The sequence below is a fragment of the Argiope bruennichi genome, chromosome X1 (genome assembly GCF_947563725.1).
Source record: "Argiope bruennichi chromosome X1, qqArgBrue1.1, whole genome shotgun sequence".
Taxonomy (NCBI): domain Eukaryota; kingdom Metazoa; phylum Arthropoda; class Arachnida; order Araneae; family Araneidae; genus Argiope; species Argiope bruennichi.
The window spans coordinates 25292857-25319828 of NC_079162.1; the positions used below are offsets into that span (position 1 = coordinate 25292857).

Sequence of the window (26972 nt, forward strand, 5' to 3'; positions counted from 1 at the left end):
AAGGATAATATATTATTTAAAATATTTTGTATTTATATAAGCTATTTCATATTGAAAATGTTTCGTAATTATGTTTTTGAAACTGTTTTTCGTCGTATGCATTGTCTAGAAAATGTACCTACTTCAAAATGGCTAATTTCATTTGAATTTCAATCAAATGATCTAGAATTTTTGCTGTGTATTATCAGTTATTTGATAAACAGAAAAACAGATCATTTAATAAATATTTTTACAAAAAAATATTACTGAGTAAAAAAAGGGAACATTTTGTAATCCCCCCCCCAATTTTTCTAATAATCTCTATTTATAATAATGGTCATTAATAAATATAATAATAAGGTATATTAATAAAATTGGTATCTTAGCACTTACAAATGCCATATTATTTCTCTGAGAAAAAACTAACTTGATATGAGTTTTTTTATTATAAATTTACTTCGAGGGAAGCTGTTTTTCTCAATTTGCTTTTTTTCAAAATTCTTTCTGCTACAAAATGTTAAAAGTCAATCACATTTTATTGTAATTGTATGGAATTTTTTCTGCTCACTCTTAAATGTATGTTTAATAGAATTAGGGATGGATTTGTTAAAATTTTGATTAGATTTATTTCTAAAAATGTTCAAAGTGAAGAAACCTCATATTTTCTAAAAAATTTCATGAAATTTTGTGGAATTTTTTTTCTCACAAACTAATATAGATATCAAAAATCCGCTTCCTAATTTTGTTACATACATTGTGAGGCCTCTTTAAAAAAATTTGGGGAAAATATTTTGAAAATTGTACAAGAAGCATTTTTTAAAAAAGCTTAATTTTTTTAAAAAAAATTAAAATATTTAAATTTGTAACTTTTGAATCTGAAAAATATTTTAGAAATTTAAATTTCTGCACAATTTACATCTATCTATCACAAAATTTTAATATTTTATTAAAAATTGTGGAAAAAAAGTTTTTGGGTACCGAGTCTCCTTCTGATTCTGGCCTGACTTTAGCTCTTATGTATGTCTTCTTACCAGAGGACATTCAGGGGTACTACCAACTATCGGGTTGCCTTTGGGGAGGAAGGAGGATTGTGATAAGCGGACCGCTGGAGTTATTTTAACGCTATTAAGCATTACCATTATTGTGATTGGTAATTTATTGTTAGCATATTAAGCAAGTGATTTAAAGTTAAGAGAATAAAATGAAATCAGATTTATAAATCCGACTATAGCTAAATGAATAAATAATGCTGCTTTATGATAATTGAGATAATGAATCCTGAAAGGGGACAACAAGACCTATGCTCAAATTTTTGAGAAAGGAAAGAATGTTTTCTAAGGATAAAAATATAACCAATATTTTATTTCCCTCTTATCCCTCTTGTCTATTTTTGCGTTATTTTATTTCTGTGAAATCAAAATTTGAGGGAAGGCTAAATATAAGCATGCAGCGCAGCAAATGATCGTTAATACGGAACATTCTAAATTCGGAACATTTTCATGAATTTCACAATAACGATTATAAGATGATGTAAAATATTTTCATAAAATTATTTATTCAGATTTCATTCTAAAACTATTTTTTTCAGATTTCCAAAAAAAAAAAAAAAAAAAAAAATGCACCTATTGAAGAGCTTACAGAATACTCCAATGTTGAAAGAATTTAGAGTTAATTTCAAATCAAATTATTTTTTTTTCTTAGAGACTATAATATAATTTTTAAAGATTTTGCTTTTAGTTACATTGAACAAAAGGATGAAAAAGAAGAAAAAATGACTTCAAATTTTTCTTTCATTTAGTAATGAAAAAAATGGCAAATAATAAAGAGTTACACCGTAAGAGAATTTGCGTTAGTTACATTTGTTCGTATTAGAATGTTTTATCTGCGTTTTTTTATTAGTCTTGCATTCAATGAAGTAACAATTTTTTCCTGATAATCCTGTTGAATAGGCTTTATCTACTTCTGTTTCGCTTCTACTCATAGTGTTTTTTATCTTGTTAGTTTATAATTCTATTTTGAACAAATGCCGTTACAAACCTGACTATTCACAGAAATTTAACAACGAAAGTGTCAATGAAATTCTCATATACGGAGGGTATTTCCATATTTTTAAAACGATTTAGGGACTATTTAATCAATATTTACTATATAAAGACTGTATTTTTAAATGCTCTACCTGATAGTCTCTTTTTTTTCAAAATCTGCATCGAGATTTCCATGATAGAAAGACTTCCAGAAGATTTCATAAATACATACAATAATAAATATATATTGCAATATGTATATAACATATATAAATTATAAATATATAATATATGCAATTCTTCGTAAACAGCATTTTGTTCCCTCCCCTTCCAAACATCCAAGTGAGCTATATACTGTGCACCTGTTAAAGATTTGTAGTTACGATACATTTTTCAATGGGCCTTTTCCATTTCGAAAAAATTGAATTTTTCAAAACATAATGCAAATGTCAGTCCTTAGGTCAGTTCTTTGATTCAATCCTATGATAAAGTGCATATTTCCATGAAACAGCCTGAGAAGATGCTACGTTCTTCCTTTCTAAATTTCCTAGTTCTTTAATTTTGGAAAGTTCATAAAATTTGAATCATATTCTCTTTAAAAATCTGTTACCGCGTATTGCGTTGCTTTAGCCTATTTGTAAATATGTTTTTTTCTGAGAAGTAAATGCATAGTTGACATCATATTTATTTATAGAAAATCAAACTATCCCGTAAGTAAATATGCACGCAAAACTATACGTGGAGCACTCATTCTTCCAGTTTATTTAAAGACCGCAGGTGAAGTGTTTTTAAGAAAATAGGGCCAAAACTGATCTGTAAGATTTAAATCAGATGAACAAAATTTCTGTTTAATTCGCTCATTTCCATAAACAAAAAGTATTCATTGGCTAGACTAATTCAAGGAGGATTAGCAAACGAATCCACAAGAATGAATATTTTACCGACAACATCAGCATAGCTACTCACATAGTGATGAAAAATATCAGAATATTTGTCTAATCAATGAATCAACTAACACATTCCATTTATTCGTATAATATTATGATTATATCATATGACGTAAAATGAAAAAAAAAGTCAATAATAATTAAAATTGTTTCTTCTCTAAAATTGAGAGCCCTGTCTTCGTTTTGATTAGTTAAGAGCGAATTATCTTAGAAAAAGTGTTTAGATTTGTTTAGAATAGATTCGAGTATGCAGTCTATAACTGAATGTATATAAAATATGTTTACTAATAACTACAAGGATATAAAAGCTGTAACAAAAAATGGCCGACACAACTCTTTCAGTAATTTTGTCTTTCAGTAATTAATGACTTGGCTAGTATTTTACCTGATTTATGCATGAACATCATCATGCAGTTGATAAGTTCGTAAGGATTAATTCTTCTTGACAAGAGGATGCAGAAATATATTTGGACATATGACCCGATAACACACATATTACAGAAATCGGTTTCGTATTTGAAAAATCAATTCATAATAATTAGAATTAATAAGGAAAAAGAAAAGGAAAAAAGGGGCTAAAATCAAAGTTCTTTTCCTTGCGCTGTTTGTTTGTAATCAGACGAATCTCGCATTGTACTTATATTATTTACAGAAGCTGTATATCTGATTATATAATTTATCCTCAAGATTGTGAAGACATGGTGGTAGATATTTGCCTTAATAATGTTTATTTTTGAAAATCGTAAACCAGTTTGCCCTAAGATTGGACGTTTATGTGGGCCTGAAATGCATTTAATCAGTCAGGGTCAAACTTCCTGATGTGTGGATGTTTACGAAGGGAATGTCGGGGATGGTATCTACTTCATCATTAGGTTACAGTTCAAAATAATGAGATTCGCTCTCCAAAGCAAACCTAACGGTAGATTCAAAGCAGAGCTTTCATCTAATTTAGCTAAATTCATTGTACTCGACCCATGACTCAGCGAGTCGAGGCATTCCATGACTGAGCAACATAGCTCCATTATGTGAATGTTATTCAAAGAATCTGTTCTCAAACAGCATTAATTAAAAATTGGTAGGCCGATGCGCAAAGTATTTATCGTTGAAATCGCCATATGGTTAGAATTTTGATTCCAAATGAAACAGAAATGTTGTCCAGCTCTCCCTAAAATCTCTAAGAAGTAACTTACTTCCACATATTAGAGTTAAAATCAAATTTCTTCCTGAAGCTATGCCAAGGTATCCCAAGGTCTCTTTATCATTTAGAAGCTGTCACATTTGCCCTTTATCAAGAGCCAAGAGTTTAGTTAATCATAAAATGAGAGTAGTAACATCATAGAAAACTAAAATTAACATCTTGTCATAAATTCAGTAGCAGATACAATTTCCTCAAAGGAATGTAATAACACTTTTAAATAAAGCGACTTTCAGTTTTCTTTTTTACTTTAATTATATTCATATCCCACTGGATTAAAATCTTTACAAATTGAATGTTAACACATCTGACAAAAATATTCAACAAATTTACAATCTTTTTCATTGAAAATTCTACGTGGTCTCTCTTTCTCCTTTCCTCTTAATACTCTCATTTCTTAATTAAAAGACGTTGAAATGAAAAATGAAAATCAGTTTAAGAAAAGTGTTGTAAATTCTAGAAAAGTTTATGCTTTAGAAGTATCATGATTTTTATGCATTATTGATTTTCTGCCTTTTTAATTTTTTCTAGTTTCAATGTTTCGCTAATCTTTGTTGGAATATTCCATTAATCATTGGACTGAGTGTGAACAAGACAGAAATTTTTACTTTAACACCTATTGATATTACAGAAATTGAAAGACCATTCGGTAAGATTAGATGAATTAAATTTTTAACTTTGGAAATTACACTTGATATAAGAATTTTAAATCTTTTTTATTTTGTACGTTGTCATTACATTTTCTTTCTTCCTTTACATACACTGTTAAATCTTAGAATTTAAAGAAGGTTTTTGATGCACGTCTCTTTATTTTTTTTCCTCTATAATATGTCATGAAGCATAGTTTAAAGATGAGCATTATTTATGCTTTGCACGATGACTCATTTGTCTTTCTTGCATGAATTTTACGTTCTTTGCATGAGTCATTTTTCATGTACAAGAGATATTACGGTTATGGACTTTTAAATCTGTTAAATATTTGTATTATAACGGGACGTTTGTGTGTTTAAAGAGTTCCGAAGTTTTTCCCTTTCAGAAAATACCTAAATACCAACTCTTAACTCTTAGAAATATTAACATTTTTTAAAATTAGAAAGTAGCGGGAATGAGAGGAAAATGCGCATTCTGATACACTAGCTCCTAAGGAGAACAGTTCACCATTTCAGAACGAGATGGGAAAATGAGAAAAGAGTTAAAAATTCGCATAGACTTGCAAAACGCAGACACATTTTTACGAATTAAAGTCAAATTATTTTACCGGCTCATTACATACAGCACATTATAACTACGAATGCTTATTGTTGACAAGCCAATAAATTGCAGCTTTTGCTTGCAACAGAAAAGTGTATCTTTACTAGGTATTTAAACCATTAACATACCATATTTTTAAGAATAAAAAGCATAAAATAATTTCTCTTCCTCCCATACGCATTCCTAACCCTAAGCAGATTGTTCCTGAAAATTTCTGACTGTGAATTTTAAACTTTGGAATATTTACAATCACAAAATTTCAGGACAATCTGTATCTGGTTATAAAACTGTGCGAGACTGGAAGAAATTATTTTATACTTTTTAATAAGTTTTAAAAATGTGATATAATTGTTGTGATAAAAATATGATACAAATTGTGTTATAAAAATTGTTTGAATGTGATAAAAATTGTTTTTATTTAAATAATATTTTCTGTTTTTTGATCTTATGTATGTGAAATTTTGGAATAGATTTTAAACTTACTGCCCAATGAGCAACAAGTGATGATAAAATTTGTGCCAAACAGGCAAAAAAGCGAGTTAATATTTCATTGCCATCTAGTTCTGAGCTGCGTTTAAAGTTTCAAACCCCTGTTTCATTAGGAAGTTAGTTTAAAATGTATTGTAACATTTGTATCGAACAAACAAACAGACAGAAGAGAAAGCAAGTTAATAAAAGCATGTTCAGATTGATAAAAAAAAAAAGCAAAACACTAAAACGCCATCTGTAGGTAATGAAAGTTTTTTGATCCCAATCTTATATTAATTTAAAATCGATTGCAAAATTTGTAACGAACAATCAAACAAACAGACAGACAAGAAAGCGAATTAATATTGCATTTTTACCTAATTCTAGTCTTCACTTAAAATTTCGAATCTTTAGCTCATCGGAAAAGTCATTTAAAATTGATTGCAAAATTTGTACCTAACAAACAAACAAGAAAGCGAATTAATAAAATTATTAAAAAAGGGAAAATATGTTGGCACAATCTCATTCCAGCTGGTACTATCTCGTAACATTCTTTGATACCATTATAAATTCACTAAGAACGGATTGAATAAAACATATAGGGTGTATTTTTACAATAAAAAAAATTACTATATATTAGTAATACAAATGAAAATGGGTAACTTTTAGAAATACTTCTATCTAAAATCTTAATATTAATGTGTATCTAATAAAGTATGTGTTACCTTTACTGATACTTCATGCGCATCGGTGCTTCATTTTATTGCAGTAATAAATCTTCTATGAAAACTGCCAGCAGAAACTCTTATAGAATGCAGAGTAGGGCATAGTGGTCTTTAATCTGTTTTCTATGTATATACCATGCTCTTAATGGTTCATTCAGATTTAGAATCCTTTTTATTGATTCAGTATATATAATATTTCCCGAAGTCTCTTTTAGCCAAAAACGCTTTTTTTGCGTCAAGCATGATCTTACCTAAGTACTGTGTCATTGTTACTCCAATTTTGAAGATATATATATATGTATATATATATATATATATATATATATATATATATAAACGTCCATCGACGTCTGTAACGCTGGATGGAATTAAAAATATTACAGCCCATTTGGCCTGCAAAATTAGTTTTTTTATGCCTAAATTAACTGATGTTTTGGTGTGTGAATAAAGCACGATTAAAATTAGTTATGAGATCATAAACTTCACATTTTATTTATATTTTTTTACGTACTGAATTGAATTAAAGGTAACTGAATTGAGATGTGCTGATACATAATATTCTCACTTCATTTGGAGATTATTGCTAACATTTTCTGTCAGCATTATATTTGTATCGTATTTGGAATTGCTTATTTTTTTTATTAATAGATGACCATTTGTTTCAAACCGATTTTAATGCTTATTTCTTATTTGAATATTCGTGAACATTGTGGATCGGGAAGATCCCACAGTAAGAACAAAACTTTTAATGCTATTATATATTATATTAATATCTAAAGCATATTACAAAGGATAATTTTTTATATTCCTTGAGTATTCGGCCAATATGTGTGAGATCTTCTATTACAACGTTCGTTAATTAATCTGTGATAATCATATCCGAGAAACTGTTAACAAGATAATGCGCCGTCTAGTTTTCAATTATTTGTCATTGAAACATCAGTAAAAAAGAAGGGTCTTTCATGCTTTTAATATAATGCTTTTCAACTCTAATATAAGGTCTTTTGTCTTTGTCTCTGAGTGTTAGGGCTCATCGCTCTTCAAAACGAAAACTTGTCGGTATTAATCTTATATTTCGTCATAGAGTAACGAATAACAAAATAAATTACACTTCAACAGAAGAAGTGATTTGTTTGTAAAGACAAGAATCACAGACTTTGACATGTAATTTTTAAAAAATGTTTCCGATTTTAATGTAAAATATCGCAACGGAATTTTTATACTGTACATTCTTTATTCCTGGGCGCAGTTGTATATTCAGTGTACATTTACAAAATCTGACTCAAGACCATAATATGAATTGACTGCTTGGAAAGTAAAACAAATGAGTACACATGAGGAACATGAAATCTGAATATTAATGATCATGCAAGTAATATATGATGTAACAGTTTCAGATTGCAGTACCCTATCTTTTACCGCTTTTTCTGGTAATAATGTTCCATCAAAAATTTCTCAATTATTTTTTTATCTTCATCTATTTGTCAGTGTAGTTTTACAGACTGTTTACGTATATAACATCAAATTATAATCACATAGAATTCAGCTGGTTAATCAAAATACGGAAAATGAAACTCCAGAGCACATGAAGAACATAAAATCTGAATCTGACTGATCATGTGAGAAATATGCGAGTCAGAAGGTTTTTGATGGTAGCGTCATACTCTGTATATTTTTACTAGAAATCGTATTCCTTCTACAGTTTTCTCAGTTATTCCGATCTTCTAAATAACCACACTGGTTACTCCGCACTGCCAAATTAAGGCTTTCGGATTAAATCTGATTGATCGGACCGCTGCGACAGCAACTCTGACTGGAACTAAGGTTGAATCCTAAAGGGCATCATCGGTCACAGTGCAACCCATCTCGTGGGAAGCACGTCCCGTCATCGATAGGAAGTAGCCGACCCCCATCAATTCTGTACCCACCAGGGTGGCGAGAACCAACCACCTTACCGGAAGTTTCTCTTCCTTATTTCTGAGGTGCCCCAGGTGGGGCCGACATCATATGTAAAAAAAATGTATATGGTTTGGAAGAAGAAGGTTGAAGTGTTAAAACAGGCTGAAGGGGAATAAAATCGAGCCGTGGGGTCTCCAAACACAATGGACCCAATTTCACATTTTTTTTTTCTTCTTTAAAGAATCTCAGCTCAATTCATAAACCAGATAGTTACATCTTAGGTCTATACAGGATAGCCGTTCTAATAATGACTCAATAATTAATTTATAAACTGTTGTGCATAGCTGATTCAAACTGATTGAGTTATGAACTCTGAATATCACTTTTAGACGATTTTAGACGTTTCACTGACCATTAAGAAGAACCACCAATCAATGGGTGGATCTTCCTTCAAGCTAAATATGCCTCCTTGATAGGCTAAAATAATGAAATTCAAAAAGTCATACTTGGACAGGTATGGAAAAGAGGAATCTTGTTTTTTTTTTGTTTTAAATATTAGAATATTTTACTAAAAAGGGCTAATAAGTCCTGGGGTTTATGTAACAATTAAGCCTTTACATTTCCAGCAAACCATTTATTGAATCAAACAACATAAAATATAATTCGTTATGTCATTTAAAGCATTTTCCTAACTAGAAGTGTATGCCCTAATTTTAACGATCTATAAATTAGCTGCTGGGTCATGATTAGAGTGGACACCACGCACATCTTTAAAAAAATATGAAAATGTCAAATGTAGTGGCATATATATTATTTCTGATAATTACTTTAACAGACAGTTATTAGCTCAATCAAATGGATTAAATGTACGCCATTCTGCCTTTTCCTTTGCCATTATATGATATGAAGAAAAAAAATTCGTCAATTGTTTTTGACAATGGATTTGTATTTCTTCATTTATGAGGAATTTTTCATTGAAATATTTGAAGCTAAAATTTTAATACTTAGCGTGCTATCAATTCCTAAAAGAAACAATTGGAAGACATTTCATCGCTCAGTAACTGATACCTTTTGTCAGTTACTGAGAGATGATAATTATAATAGCATTTATAATAGAATATAAATTATTGTTTTATATTTAAAATAGAATATATATTGCTATTTATTTATGTAATGCAGTGAAACTCGAAAATAATGTCCGAAGATTGATATCTTACTGATATAAAATTCAGTAACTGTTTAAAAATAATCAGAGGATTATAAGACAAATTATTTTGTAATTTATCCGGCTAGAATTTTCATTATTTATAATGAACTACATCCTTCCGTATTTTCACCGATCTTATGAACCATAAGGCCCAGGAAGAGTTCCATTATATTTAATTCAGTAGCTTTGGAAATTCGCCAAGTGGACTTTCAAAATAGGATTTAGAAATGAAAACAAAATACTGGCATACGGCAGAAACTAAATTCCTTCTCTTTCAAATTAGTTATATTCTAGGTAATAAATTTTCAATAATTTTATCTCGAAGGCGTTTTAAGTTTCTATTCTGTTTTCTAGAAGGTCGTTTTCAATAATTTATTTGGTTCTGTCAAACAGCAAAACTGAGTCATATAAAATTATAAGTTACTTTTTAAAATATGTCTCAAGTTATGTGGAGAATAATACTTTTCACCTATGAAATGTCTCTCCTTCTTCGTGTAAAAATAATAAAATGTTTTGCTTTGAAACTTATTCTTTATAGTTTGAATTTAAAGATTTGTTACAATTTAGAGGCACAAAAATCTCAAGAAGCGCCTTTTTTATTATGAAGAAGTTATTTTATGTATAAAAGGCTATTCTAAAATTGCAGAATATAGCAAATCAATTTTGACAGCTGCAGAGGAAGATATTTATGCTTTTGGTTTACAGTTTTTGATGGATTTAAAGCACTGGTCCAAAATATTTGTATTTACGAGCTTTAAGAGAAAGTACTCTCACATAGTTCATCAAATGAAAAGGTTTTATGACAGATAAATATGATAATGATTTTCTTGTTTTAAACTTATAAACTTAATGTATACATATACGAGGGGTGATCCAAAAAAAAAAGTTTACAAGCATCAGCATTTGGAAATTGTGGATGGGAATATTGTTACCCAGAATGGAGACAGAGACCGGTCGTTCGAGCAGATAGTATTAGTACTGAGACCTGAAACAGCGACAGTAATGGCAAGACGCCTAGAGAAGTTATATAGCTCAGAGGTGTGAGCCGTGATACGATTTCTATCGGCCAAGAATGTGTCCCCATCGGACATTCACCGACAAATCGCTGAAGTGTACGGGGGCGAAGCAATGAATAGACAACAGGTGGCGAAATGGTGTCATTCTTTTGAAGAGGGCAGAGAGATTGCTGGAAAAACGTTTACGTGGGAGGTCTGAAGCCACCACCCCATACAGCCCCGATTTGGCTCCCAGTGACTATTTTCCGACATTGAAGAAACAATTATCCGAAACAAGGTTCATATCAGATGGTGATGTTCAAAAACGTGCCGTGAACTGACTGATTAGCCACGGACCTGATTATTACCAAGACGGGTTAAACAAATTGGTCCAGCGGAGTAATAAATGCCTCTACAGGTTTGGTGATTATGTAGAGAAATGACCACCACATATGTCTCTTAAGTACCATTTGTATCCTGTGTCTATTATTGATAAAGTATTTTTCCTTTGCCTTGTAAACTTTTTTTTTGGATCATCCCCCGTATGTTATATATGATGTAATTTTTATATAAAAGAAGTAAGTCTATAAAATTTTTTGAACAACATGCGGAATTTTAATACAGAGAAATTTCCTATTGCATCATTAATTCAAAATTTTCTTTGATCCCTTGAACTTACTTTTAAAAAAATTTTAAAATATCGTTTATAATGTGAGCTTAATTTGGTTAACACAAAGTCGAAAATAGATATCATAAAAATCTTGTTTTATTTCTGATTTATTTTCGTTTGTTAAATATATCTATATCTTGTGCTCTATCCCCTAATTGTGCATCTATAAGGAATGATTATTTTGAAGCCTTCACTGATTCTATAAATTTAGTGCTTTCGATTTATTCAACCAAAAAAGCAATAAACATTTTCTCACTTTAAAAAAATTTTGAAGTGTCAAATTGCATCGTCCATTTTGAATTTTTCTTTCAGTTGTTGGATTGAAAGTGGTATGTGCTATATACTGTTTCTTTATTAAAATTGCTAGCTTGTTTATTGAAATTTGTATTTAAAAAAATATTTAAGGCTTTTCAATTGCACTATTTTTTATTTTAAAAAATTACTTACTGTTAATAAATTAATTATATATTACTTATCACAGCTTTTAGATGTTAAAAATAACTCTTTAGTTCCATTTTTAGCAGTAAAATTGTAGTTTTCTCTAGAATTCTTTAATACTCATTTTGCTTTAATCGAATTTTCGGGTAAATATTTTATTGTAATTCCGTCAACTTCGAATTAGCCACGACCAATTGTACTTTAACTTTAAACAGCTAAAAAAATGTAGAATATTATAATTTTTTCAGTTGAAGGAAACTAAATCAAAATGGCTTTAGAAAAAGTTACAATTTTGAATATTTCTTTTTCAGTGCTTGCAAAGTATTTCTTGTATTTTGGAATTTTTTTTTAATTGTTGTTACTTTTCGCACTTGTCATAGACAAGCCCACTGTCATCGAAAAGTCAGCGATTTTAGCAGAGTTTTAGCGTCTCTTGTTTCAGTAGCGCCATCTAAGGTCAAGTGTACGTTTTAACTACTCATGCGTCCCAGGGGCGACCTTCATTCATACATTTCATTCACTCATCCACAGATCGTAATTTAGTCCTGAATCAGAGAACGATCACCTCTGATCTAGTACCTGCAGTGGTATTGTCTGGACTTGGAGGACTTTGTGGCTACGACAGATTCATGCGTGCACCAGGCATCATATACACGGTGAGTCTTCGGACGGCGGGGTTCGAACTCACATCCCAATCCAACGCCCTACCAACCAGGTTATCCCAGTCACAAAATTTTTGCCGATATCAACAGCAAATGATTTGAAAAGATGTTCTATCATAAATGGAAATTCAGCATTTTTATTTTAAGTGCGTTTCCTTTAATTTCCTTGCAGTTTTAGAACTGACAGAATGCAGTTGCTATTTTTCAGCTGCTTTTATAATTTCATTCCCATTTTCTAATATTTTCTATTCTATATTTCTTCATATTATTATGAATGATTGAAAAAATATATTACGTGGATAATAATGTGCTATTTTTTATTTTATAATTATTTTTCTTTTAAATGTTGTCATCGCATTAATTGCAAAACTAACAGTTATTTAACATTTAAGATATATTCTACAGATTTCACTGTATGTGATAAATGAAAGGAAGTTTTGAAAATCCTTTTCATTAACATTTAGATTTGTATGCATGAAGCCCATTACGAAAATAATCATTATGGGCACTTAGACCATGATTTAAAGATTTAGACTAGTCTATTTGCTTTTAAGGAAATGACCCTCTTACAGTTTATGGGCTGCGGCAAGAAAACGAATGATTTTGCCACACTAGAAATAGCAAAAAGACCAAAAGGAGAGTAGTATCATCTGGGAGACAAAGCATTACCTTTATCCAAGCTTATTATTCTACTAACCTTTTAGTCACGAGAAGTAACGATGAAACCGTGGATTAATGAATGCCGTACATTTGTTGCGAAAGTTATTTACAAGAACAATGATAGTTACTTTTATTTCGTGCATAAGAGCCCATTTTAATCTTGCACATTAGTGTTTTCTATTCATGCAATCAACGTGTGGCTAAACGACTTCGGGAAATCTCGTTATATTGTGAAACGAGAGAAGTGGAAATCAAAAAAGTGCGAGCACATCAACGAATATGGCTATCTTTGCGCCAAGCAAATGTAGCAAATTCATTTCTTAGGAAATTGAACAATTTCGGTTCATACTTGAATTGCATGTATATTCACACTGATTTTAAGCACCATCACACATTCTAGATATTGAAATTTCGTTTTATGTTAGTTTCTTGTTGCAGTGAAAAAATTTGTATTTCTGATGACGTTTTCAAATTCGTGCGTTTCGTTATTCTTTGTTATAAATAACTCATGATTAATGATTTATAAAGCTTCCGCAGGTTCCACAGAACATTAAAAAAAGTATTTTCAAGTACACTTCTTTAATTCGAATTCGTCGATAATTCTAATTTTACTGGTTTCTTGGATTACTTTTTTTTTATTTTTACATAATGTTAAAATATTGTTTATAATTCGAACTTGTTTTGGTTAACTCGAAGTCAAAACGACAAAACTATAAAATGCTTTTTTTAATTTCTGATGTGTTATCGTTACTTAATTGCACTGTGCTTAGTGTCCTGTGTGAGGTCAGTGAATAATTTTAAGGCTTTTCATTTACTCGAAGAGTTGAGTAATTTACATCAATACGATATATTCAATATAAAAAAGCATAATTTTTAAACAATTTTAAGGCATTAGATGTGGATTAAAACAGAGTTTTCAAGTATACAACATGGTCTTTTTATTTTTAAATAAAGAAAGCATATATTCACAAATAAAGATTTACTTCCACATTAAATTAATTTCTGAAATGGTATTTTGAGAGAATGATTTACCACCGGCAACAGAGGATCTGTACCGATTCTAATATAAAATGTCCTCACTGAGCGTTTTGAACAACGAAAATTCACACCCAGATCATCTTTAAATCCAGAGATTAAAAACACATTTTATTAATTAATCTATCAATGACCCTGGCTGAAACAATGCTAAGTGCAGTTTCACAACGACACTGACTTTTCCAAATAATGAAAATTCATTCCAGAAATTATTTCTTTACTTCATAGCCGCCTGGAAATAGTAAATAGTTTGTATCAGATTTTCACCTCATATACGGCATGTATTTTTATGATACCCTACAAAGATAAGATCTTATCTATGCATTTGTCTGCATAGATAAAATCTTCTGTCATTGAAAAATTTTGAAGATAAACTACTTACCAATATAAAATCAAACAACAGAAATTATGGCACATGAATTTCGAATTTTCCCAATATTGCTCGATTGTTTTATTGCTCAATTGAATTCTCATTTTGAAGTTCCTTAAAGTCTAATGAGGACACGACATTTTAAATCCTACATAGAAATCGAGGATGACATATGGACTTTCCGTGCTTGCACATCGAATCAACATAATGACATTTGTTTCATGATACTTTTAATGCCCACATACAGATATAGTCTTTAGAACCACAAACTGGCTACTCCGACCCGCCAGACGGCACACGGAAAAATCTTTATAACGGGACCGCCGCAACAGCAACACTGGCGGGAACTGTGGTTGAGTCCTAAGGGCCACGGTACAACTCTCCACTTGGGAAGCACGTACTGTCATTGATGGGAGGAACCAAACCTCAACATTTTTGTGTAACCACCAGGGTGACAAGAACCAACTTCATACCGGGAGTTTCTCATTCTCAGGTACGAGGTGCTAGCCCTGTGAGATGAGTTAGTCTTAAGAAGAACGAAGATTGTATCACCATGCTTATTTAATGCATTAAGAAACTTCGTGCAAATCACCAAAATAAGATCGCATGTTTAATTACTGCAATTTACTGAATATTTCTTACTTGATTACATTATTTTTTAAGATACTACTAATGTCAAGATTTAACTAGATTTCAGAATGATTTAATTTTTTCATATTAGTAAATTAAAAACGTTTTCCGAATAAGATTATTTTTTAGCTTGTTTCAATTGTTTGTCTAATATTTGTAGAAGAAGAAATCTTTATTTTTTTAAATTAAAGATATAAAGTAATTATTTGAAAATAATTATCATTAACTTTATTAAGAATTGTTTTACATTTTTTTATATGAGTATTAAAAAAATGTTGAAAATATTCTATGCTTATAAATATAAAAGATAAGAAAATAACCATTTTTTTTTTTTTTTTTTTTGCTTACCGGAACAACTAGTTATAAGAAAAGAAGAAGGAGAAAATAATCTGGAAAGAAATAATTCTCATATTTTTTTAGTTGTTGTTTAAAAGAAAAGGAGTCATTTGTTCGAGTAAATATATACTTTAAATTAAGTATATACTTATATAATTAAGTATATAAATAAATATATTCTTTAAATTAATTTCAATAACTGCATCCAGAAGTATTAATTCTATAAGGCATTATGAACATACAAAATCTGGATAAGTTGGTTGGTTGGGGTTTCTGGCCAAGAGCCATTCTTAGCCATTCTGCGCCAAGCATATGATTTGTTATCTGACCAGATTAAAATATATAAATTAACAAAAATATAAAATAATGAAACACCGAGAGCGTCTGTGTAACAATGAGTGCATAAAATTCTAAAATTTTAGGAGTAAAATAAGAGCAATGATTTTGAAACAGAAATCGGGTGCTACAATGTAAAAAAATAAAAACAGTGGACAAAGTAAAAAGTATTAAATGCCCGTGAAAAATCCAAAAGCCTTAAAGAAGGGCGTTTTATCTATCTTATCTTAATTATTTCGCATGAGTTCACCTGAAAGATTTACCGTTTGAACTTTTCGGAATGTTTGTATTTCCATGATCCAGCAACATGTCATACATACGTTACAGTGCGTGAGTATAATTTTGAGTGCCTATAAACCTTGAGTCTTTCACAAATGCGTCTACTGTTATTAATGAAATGTATATTCTTCTCTGACGAATATTCATTTACATGTTCATTCGTGATTACTCATAATCTTACCCTTTCCCTTCCTGTACTATATGATTGCGAATTAATTTTGAGATAACTCTTCAGTCCTGGAGTTAGTACGCTCTATAATTAAAGAGAAAGGGAGAACCAAAATGAATGCTTTGATTTCCATGTTTATTGTACCACAGGTAGTTAATGTTTTCAATTGAAGCACCATATATATTCAGTATAAGCTCGTTTTGTAATACGGCTCACATCAAATCTACAATGTAGTATTTGCTAAATTTTCTGTGAAATGTCTTTGTCGATGCTGACAATAGCAGTTGGGATACGATCTTTCAAATCAACGATATTTCTCGGACTAGCAGAGGCATTCACCTGCAGCGAAAGAGAAATTATATATTGTGGTGGCCCTAGTTAAAGGTCTTTATCATTGACAACCAAAAGACTAATTTATTGATATGGTAGCATGTTATTGAGGCATTTCAACTGTTTTGAATGCAAAATGCGGATGTTTACAGTCTTTTATAATGCTTGACTGTAAACACAAACTTGTTTACAGTCATGTATTATATAATGTGGATGTTTTATTGTTATAGCTGGGGAAGAATTCATAAAAGGATTTCAACGAGGTACTTAAATCCTGTCACAATTGCTTCCCAATATATGCTATATAGACCATCTATAATACTTGTATTCAAAATTTGAATATATTTCTATTTGAAATATGGATTTTTTCAAATAAATACCGCAAACTTCTGTTGAACTTTAAAGCGGTGAAATCAAGGCATTCATTTTGAATATTTCTTTATCAATAGGGGACCCACTTAAATCTTACCTTTTCCCCTCCCCTTAACCTCAAAACGATGGCAACTATATTCAGGTATAGTAAAATAGATGTGCTCTACGTCATTTGACTATTAACACTGCGACATACTGGCGAATTCCAGTGTTAGTGTTACTATCTCAAAAACGGTATAAGAGATAAAAAAATGTGCATTACAAAGATGTAGAGTTCTATCGATTTAATATAGTAAGATACTTGGTGCGCATTAATATTAAGAACAAAATGTTTAAGAAGTACATCTGTTTCTTTGCATTTTCCGAAGACATTAACGAAAAGTAAAATGTTATTTTCAGACAAAACGCTATTTTTCAGACAAAAAGCGACTTTATTATGGGAATAACTTAAACGTTAAGTTTCCACCAACATCGCAGCAGTTTCTATAATGTATTACGGTTAATTGTACTTGCGCACCATTTGATAGGGTAAAAAATGTGAGAGGCGAAATCAGTACAGAGGTCCAAATCAGCATTGTAGAAGACGAATTGAACATCGAAAATAAAGATGGCTTGTGATAACTATTTGTCTTTTTGATAGTTTTATGTCAATTTCAGAAATCGCGAGAAAACAAATTTACATTTTGGAGATTTTGCTATTAGCATTAAAGCGCGTAAGATGTCTTCTTGTTCTAACTATTTAAAGCTCAACAGCTTTGCATTGACTTTTCCCCTACATTTTGTACTGTTTTCGAGGTACGAATGCTAACACCGATGTTGACCACTAGGTGGTGCTGTAAGTGGTGAAATTGCCCAGAGCTTAATTATTTTATTATTCTTAGAACCCCTTTGATAAATACAGTTACCTTTTTTCTGAAATAAAAGGGGATTGTAAGAATAGATGCACGTGAAAAAATAATGACGTCATGTTTAAAATTAAAGTTTTTCCCATTAATTTGAAAACTGCTGCTTGAAACAGCGAATATTATTCCGAATGACGAAATAAATTATTTAGATCCATAAAATTGCAATACAAAAATGCTTTAAAAAAATCACTTTATGTAATGAGTATACCTAAGGAGTAGAATAAACAGCATTCAAATGGTTTGAATGCTGTTGGTTTACTACAAAGGTTTGTTGGTTTACTACGTACTATTCCTTGGTTTACTACAAAGGTTTGTTGGTTTACTACATACTATTCCTTGGTTTACTACAAAGGTTTGTTGGTTTACTACATACTATTCCTTGGTTTACTACAAAGGTTTGTTGATATTTCTGTGTTAAAGGGTCAAACAATAATATCAGTTCCACCTAAATTTTTTTAAGGGTCGCATTAAAAATCTAGTGTACAATACACGAGGACAGCTAGTATGTTGCTGCATTCACCTATAGAGATGCTGCCTCCGATCGAAAATTTCTCAGTATATTTCAAAAACTTCCGTCATTCCATGTGGAGCTAACTTACGTTTTGTATTGCAGTTGGTGGCGTTTAAGATAAATTATCTTCTGTGGCTTCTCAGAAAAATGCAAACGCTATATTTTGACAAATAAAATCATTTTTCTTACTTATGGATTGCATCACAAAGGGAGACACCTTGAAACGAGGATAAGAAGAAAATATTTAGTAATTAAACATGCGATTTTATTTAGGAGATTTGCACGAAGTTCCTTAATGCATTAAATAAGCACGGTGATAGAGCCCTCGTTCTTCTTAAGACTAACTCGTCCCACGGGGCTAGCACCTCGTATCTGAGAATGAGAAGCACCCGGTATGGAGGTTGGTTCTCGACACCCTGGTGGGTACACGAAAAGGTGGATGTCTGGCTCCTCCTATCGATGGTACTTCTTTAGGGAAGGGTTGTACCGTGGCCGGTGATGTCCCTTAGAACTCAACCAGACTTCCCGCCAGTGTTGCTGTAGCGGCAGTCCGGTCATTCAGTTTTTTTATCCGTGTGCTTTCGATGCGGTAGGAGAGTCAGTGATATGACTTATTTATGCATTGCACTGCCATGTACATTAGAAACTGAAAAAGCGATCTTGTACATTACAAACATGTACATTAGAAACTGAAACTGAAAAAGCGATCTTCTAATCCTCTGCATTATTATCCAATTCCAGTTTATCTTCGAATAATCTTCCCCTCCCGGAAGTTTATGCATGCGGTAGTGAATCCCCCTAGATATTAGGGAGTTTTATCTATTCATCCGTGATTTTGATTCATTAGATTTTGATTCCAGCATACCCTTAAAAATTTTAAAGTTTATTTTTAAGAAAATCAGGAAAATTTAATGCAACAAAAGTTTCGTGAGATATTTTGGGTAAAAAAAGCAGTAAATTTACCGAACTGAAATAAATAACCTGGAACGAAATATTTACGCAAGCACTAGCAAATCGATTTTTCAATTTTAGAGAAGGGAAATAAAAAAAAAAAACGCTCCCATGAAATATGGGTGTATATCACCTCAAAAGGAAATGGGTATATAACTCAAACCCATCGATTGAAATATATTGTATAGACGAAATATTTCTCAACTGTAAATTTTTCACGTAAAAAAGTAGGCTCTTTTTTTTTGAGAAAGAAAGTTTATCGATTTTTCTATCAATCAATTTTGTAAGGATTTGGTATCGATTATCCATTCAATAAAGAATGGTTAAATGTTGAATGAAAGGAGAATAATGGATTGTGGAAAAGAAATACTTTCGCAGATTCCTCGCATTAAATTCTGTTTTATTTAATTGAAACTGAGGCGAAAATTTATCTTGATTTAATTAAGGAATTTCGATGGAAAAAACTTAATGAAATTATACAATTAAGAGGAATAAGTTACAAAACTATGCCGCTTTATTTGCTTGTAAGAGTTAGAATTGCTTCATGTCCCTAGTTGGAGACTCTAATTCATTAATGGCGTACTTATTTCTCATTGATAGAATAATTTTGAAGTAATCAGTTTAAACTTAAATGCAAACAGTAGCTAATTTTATGCCGTGATTTACGTGAAATGTTATCACAAAATAAAACCAAAATTTAAAGACGAAACGATGTGGAATTGACCAGTTGATAGCAGGCTGGATTAATTAAAATTTTTGCTGCTTACAAAAACCCAAAATAAAAAAAAAAATTGCTTTTACAAGTGTTTTGCTTACAATTGATTTACAAACAACATTTCGTTTCAAAAAACGTATCAGTTGACTAGAACACAAATTTCAAACAGAGAATTAATTATTCAGGATGGTTATAACATGAAACAAATAAATACAAAGTATTTTTCAGGACATTGCGCTACTAATAGCTTCTTTACACATTTAATGGTCCATTTTAACCGTGATCCAATATCTATTTTTAAACCACTAGAATTAGCTATAAGATAATAGCTAATAGTTAGAATAAGATTAAAGTAATATATATAAAAACTCTCTTTTTCTCTCTATCTATATATGTTATACAAATATTTTTGCAATGAAGCGAACTGCTAGTTATTCCGTGATTTAATTTCGTTGCTCCCCAAATTGAAGAGAATAACTGAAGGCGAGATTTCTACTTCATCACATGAAAGAGAATTAAGTTTAATCTTCAGATCTTCTCATATGTACCTCATTGGAATTACACCCGTTCCGCTTGAAGGTATATGGATTCGTCGAATAATCTACAGACACGACAGCAGTGAAATGAAAAAAGGTTGATTCTAAGGACCATCACTGGTCTTAATAAAACCATTCCTTTAAGAGGTATTTCCCGTCATCAGTGAGAGGTCATTTGGCTCAATACCGTTACTATGCCAATCCGAGTAGCGAAAACCAACCACCATACTGGATACTTTTCATCTCCAACTCTGGAACTCTCAATGGGTATCTTTTTAGAAGGTGACTATAAAATCATGGAACAGTTTTAAAGAATAAACCAAGAATACGCAAGTAAGTCATTTTTATAATGTAACATAAATTTGAAAAAGCAAAGGCGTGTAGAGTGCCAACACACACACATACACACGCACATTCAGCTTTATTATAAGTATAGATTGATGGATGGTAGCAGTCTAAAGTAAACAAACCATCTTACGAATTGTAGACTGCTTCGTTGAACGTTTCTACATCTGCATTCAATCCTTCACTTAGGTAATTAATGGAAGTGGAAAATATTACTAGAAATGTTCTGAAGATTATTTTCCTTGTCAGTAAAATGCCCATTCAGTTAAAGGGAAGAGGATATAAGAGAAATCAAGAAGTAAGTATCAAATAGAAAGTTTAATAGAGCGCAAAAATAGGCTTAACCATTGCCAGATGGATAATCTTTATGACTTATCTATGGAAATTAAAGTTCATATCTTCCAAAAATTATTTTCAAAAATGGTGTTATCTTACCTTTTGAATGACTTCAATTTCATTTCCGTACAATTTTTTCTTCACTAATATATCTTTTAGATTCAGTTTGATACACAATTGACTTGGTACAAGGATTTTAATTGTTAAGATGGAATAAAAACTCACCCATCCAAAGATTCAATTACGTGGTTTTGCTAATTACTAACATCGCAATAGGCGTTTCACTTCCCTTTTATTTCGTAATATATACCCTTTTTAATTTACAGTAAAATGATTTCTTTGAATTCATGTTTATTTTGTTTTACCAAAAATTAAGGTGAATATTTTTTAAAGAATATATATGCATTCTATATGAATCATTAAATGGCTTAAAGAGACAAAAATCTGGGTGAAGAAGCTGGTCGCCAAAGGCAGATAGTATTTTCTAAATTAAGACCAATTACAATCGATTCATTTCAGAGCAGTTATTTAAGAAACTCCTCCTTGCTACTAAAAGATATGCTTAGCGAAGTTTATAGTTACAAAATTTCGTATAAGCATCAGTGCTAGGACAATAATTTTCGACAACTGATAAAATTGTAACAACTACGAAATATGACGTTAAAAAACTAGATTGCTGTGATAGAGTGGCAATATGAATTGGGGGAATGAGAAAAGAACGTGGCCAACATTTTTCGTGGCGGTGACATCCGCCATAATGGTTTTCCACAGCATATTTCGCTCGTATTATTTTTCGATGTTTACTTTATAGTTATATCATTCTTGTCTATGTTTTTTGTACTTGTATTTATAAGTCTTGTCCTTACGTGTTCATACGGAATAAAAAGAAATTCGAATATTTTTGGCGACTTGTTGATCTTCCAAGACACTACAAGATTCTATATTTGTATGAATTCTTATGAGGCATGAATTTTTTTTTATTTACATTATTTATTATTTATATAATTATCATTCAAAAGTTATATCCATTTTTGGGACATCTTGTACAGAAGCAATTTTTAAGTTAATGCAATACTTAATTTTTAATTTTTTTTTTATAATTTTACGGTTACAATACAGGTGGGTTTGTATGATTATTACTTAAATTCTTCGATAAACCAAAAATCATTCCTCTTGCTTTTGTTTTTTTAGCGATCTATGGAGTCACGATCCTTTTAGCGATAGCAAATCTACAACTCCTCATATTTTCTTGCTTATTAATAAAAGCAAATCATGTAAGTACTTTAATATTCAGTTTCAACTTATTTACTTGATTCTTTTAAATATTTTCACGTGATTTATTCAATTTTCAGTGATAAAATACATTTTTTTAATCTTTGTTTTAGACTTTGAAGACGGATTGGATTGTGACATGGTGTACATTAGTTCTGATAAAATCATTTCTTAATATCATTTTAGGAATCTATTTCATTTGGGAATACGCAGTAAGTGTTTCTTCTTGAATGATCAATTGAAGGATATTTTATTTCTCACTAAATCATGTAAGTTTTTTCTATTAGAAATCGACAGTGTTGTTGCATTATTCTACATATAAGTCGTCAGTCATTTGAATCCGTGGACAGGAGGAAAAGGATATGACGTCACAACATGTGGCTGGATTTTAGATGATTTACACTGTTACCTTTGTCATGAGACTGGAATGTCGCATAAATAGGTTCCATTACTCATTTTAATTGTAATTCACATCTGTACGTTTCGGCTTATATATAATACCTGCGTATAGATATTATTCGTAAGTGTACGATGTTATATTTATACACTTTCCAAGAAGTAGCAAAAATTGTAACTGTAATATTGATACTAAAAACAATGAAAAAAATTCATATTCTTAAAAGCAGTCCCCGATGTTTTTAGTATTTTGGCATCTCAAGAAATTTATTTAAAATTTTTAGCAACTGATAACTTATAATTTATGAGTTTACTAAAATTTGTGAAATAAAAATAGGGAACATTAAGGGGAAACATTACATTCCCAACATTTTTTTTTATTTTGATGATATTGTATATAATAATATTATGGCATTATAGAGAATAATTTATGATAGTATTTTGATGACATCCTATGCCGAGGGTATGCAATGATGGCGATGATATTTAAAGGAAACTATAATAACTTTTTATACTATCTGATGCTTTCATGGATTGCCATCGAAAATCTCGTCATTATATTGCTCTTTCAAACGTCAATATTATATTTGATATAAAGCCTTGCAGTTTTTAGACGAAGCAAATAATTAAGAAAATTTCAAGCATAACATTATTTAATTTTAAATTACTGTTGCTAAACTGTGCAAATATTGTTTAAATATATATATATATGTATATATATATATTTAATTCAAAAGTGTAGAGTATTAAGATTTGACCATACTATCTTTTCAAAAAAAAGTGATCCGATTTTTTAAATTCGTGAAAAGAGTGTGGAATTATCTAAACTATAATAAATTATGTAATGGACTTATACATAAAGTATATAATATGTTGGATTTTTATGTTTTTTAAAGCATTTTATGATTATTTTTTGCTATTGTTATCGCTTCTCATGCAACATTATTAATGCCTGGTTTGAAAAGAACAGAATTGTTCATATCAAGTAACAGTATTGAAAATAAATTCTGTACAGTCCTGTAATTTCATTCCTATTTTTTTTTTTTGGCAGCATGATCCTGAAAAAAAGATTGCAAATTTCCGATTAGGAATTTTATTATCTGGAATTTTTTTCTTTTGGCCTACAGTCAATGTAAGTGATGATTTAAAAGGATTCCTGTATTCAATTTATTTAATATTTGTTTTTGATTCTATTTAATGCTATTAATGTTTTTGACTCTAATTAAAAGGGTAAATTTTATTAAATTCTGGTTAATCCAGTGATGCCAAATAACACGCCCGGCAATGGTTGATTAGATTATCACATAGGTGCAATGATTTTTCCATTCACTGAATAAATCCCTAACTATCATTATTTATGAGAACTTCAAAGCTTATTGTATTTAATTTTGCTTGTTACATTTTTATCTCAAACAGTACTAATGAAATTAATGCTAAAATTATAAAAATATATTTTTTATTTTATGCAGATGGTATGAGTATAAATAAAACAGTTCGACATATACCTGAACATCGAAAACATCGAAATATACTATGCAAAGATATATATATATATATATATATATATATATATATATATATATATATATATATATATATATATATATATATATATATATATATATATATGGGAAAAGGCAACGACCAGCATTAATATTTGAAATATATTTATTAAGATTAAAGTACAAAGGACAAAACATTACTACATAGAACATAAAAGATACATGAGCGTGAGCTACACGTCTTGCAGTCACACTGCCTAACTCTCGTCTGCCAATAATGGCGGGAAAGCATCACGTGATTAATGACGTGACGCAACATGGCCAGCATGGCGCCATACAGGATACGGGATCTGTCAGCGCTTCCCACATCGGCCATCATGACAGGATAGGCGACCTCGCCTTATGGTATACAGTACATTGAAGTAAATATATAAAACAAACAGCAAATACAGGAAAATAATAATATGTAAAATTGAAATATTCACAAGAAAAAACAAATAAAATAGTCATACCATCCGTGACAGCATAAGTATATAGCAATACAATAGCGTGCACTGGAAATATCGAATAACTAACTAAAAATAAAAATAATATTAGTGTTGAACATATAAAAATATAATAACACAAAATAAACAGAGAAAAAAAATCAAAGTCTATATCGTCCAAATATACACACACAAAAAGAAGGAAAGTAGTTCTCTTTCTCTTTAAGTAGTGTTCAGTGTTTACTTTTAACACAATTCAAGTGATATATTCTATATTGCTGGACCATGGTTTCATATATTTTGCACAAGTTGAAGTTTTTGATGGTCCATCGAAGAAATCATACTTTTCAACATCGTATGTGTCGTTTGCTTTAATTTTGATCACTTTATATGGTCCGAGAAATTTTTGTTTCAATTTCAGACCAGGGCCAAATTGAGTGCGCTTGATTGCGACGAGATCATTCAATTGAAATTTTTGAGCATGTTTCCTACGCAGATTGTAGGTACGGCGATTTTCTTCTTGGATTTTGAGGATTTGTTGTTTTGCATCTTTACGGAGCTCATCACGCTGTTGGAGAAATGCAAACTGGATCTCTTCGTTGACGATTTCGAGGATTTTTATATCATGCTCAGATTTCATTTTAGTTCCAAACAGAATTTCGAATGGAGTAGAATTGATACTTCGTTGAAATGTAGAATTAATAATTTGCTGAACGGAAGCAACATGGCTATACCATTTCTCAGGGTTTTCTATGGATAGCTTGGAGAGTACAGATATGATAGTAGAATTAAGTCTTTCTACCTGACCGTTTGATCTAGGAAGTCCAGCTGTAATAGCAATGTGGGTGATATGATGATGTTCACAATATTCTTTGAATGACGTAGATGTGAAAGCGGTACCTCTGTCCGTAATAATCCTTGAAGGATTACCGAAAACTGATCTTTGGCATTCGAGCTTATTGAGAACTTCAGCGGTGTCGGTGGACTTGGTCGGGTAAAGCCACACAAACTTCGTAAAGGAATCGATGATCGCCAGAATATGCTTATATTTCTTAGAAGTGCTGGGAAGAGGACCCAAATGATCAATATGATATATATGAAAGGGAGTATCGTCTTTGTCAAGTGGATGCAAAGTGCCATCTAATTTGCCACGTTTTCTGTTATTTAGAATGCATGTTACACAGTTGCGTATGCATCGTTCAATTTTCTCTTTCAAGTTCGGAATAAAGAATTCTTTGTTTAACTTTTCCTGCGTGCGTTTTACTGCAAAATGGCCTCGTTCATGACAGGATTTAATAATGTTGGCCTGCATATCATCAGGTACGACAAATAAATCGATTCCGTCTAAGTTCTTATATAAAATGTTGTTTTTGACTATGTAGTTCTCGTAAGGTGCATTTTGAAGTAATGCTTTTATAGCTGTAATATGCTCATCTGTCTGTTGAGCTTTGAAAATTTGAAGATTGACACAGTCTTGAATGATCATGCAGCATGGGCTTCGGCTAAGAGCGTCGACATGAGTCATCTTTGAACCGGTTCGATGCTCTATTTCGTAGTCAAAATCCTGAAGGTATAATGCCCATCGCGAAATGCGGGAATTCATTTCTTTTTTATTTAACGTTTTGACGAATGCATTACAGTCAGTGATAATTTTAAAGTGTGATCCGAGGATGTAAATTCGGAATTTTTTAAGAGCTTCTACAATGGCGAGTACCTCCAGTTCATAGCTGGTGTATTTTCTTTCGCTGTCAGACGTTTTCTTGGACATATAATACACTGGATGGAATTTGTTATCATCTTTGGATTTTTGTAGTAGGACTGCCCCCAAGCCATCAATTGACACGTCTGTATGAATTTCAATGGGACTGCCTTGATTAAAAATAGTTAAAACGGGTTTATCAGAAAGTAACTGTTTTAAGCGTAAAAACGCAGTTTTTTGCTGAGCTTGAAATAGAAAGGGGCTGTCCTTACGAAGAAGATCACTAAGTGGTTTTGCTATAGTAGAGTATGAGGGAATAAATTTTCTAAAGTATCCCGTAAG

General features: G+C 31.0%; 1 protein-coding gene across 2 annotated transcripts in view; it reads left to right on the forward strand.

Moving 5' to 3' along the window:
- LOC129959149 (uncharacterized) overlaps nt 1-26972 on the forward strand; it is a 37563-nt gene that overhangs the window by 2845 nt on the left and 7746 nt on the right. For both annotated transcript variants that reach the window (XM_056071972.1, XM_056071973.1), the window contains exons 2-5: nt 4677-4794; nt 22468-22550; nt 22662-22760; nt 23996-24076. In XM_056071972.1, coding sequence (XP_055927947.1) covers nt 4677-4794; nt 22468-22550; nt 22662-22760; nt 23996-24076 — 381 coding nt within the window. The remainder of the gene's footprint in view (nt 1-4676; nt 4795-22467; nt 22551-22661; nt 22761-23995; nt 24077-26972) is intronic.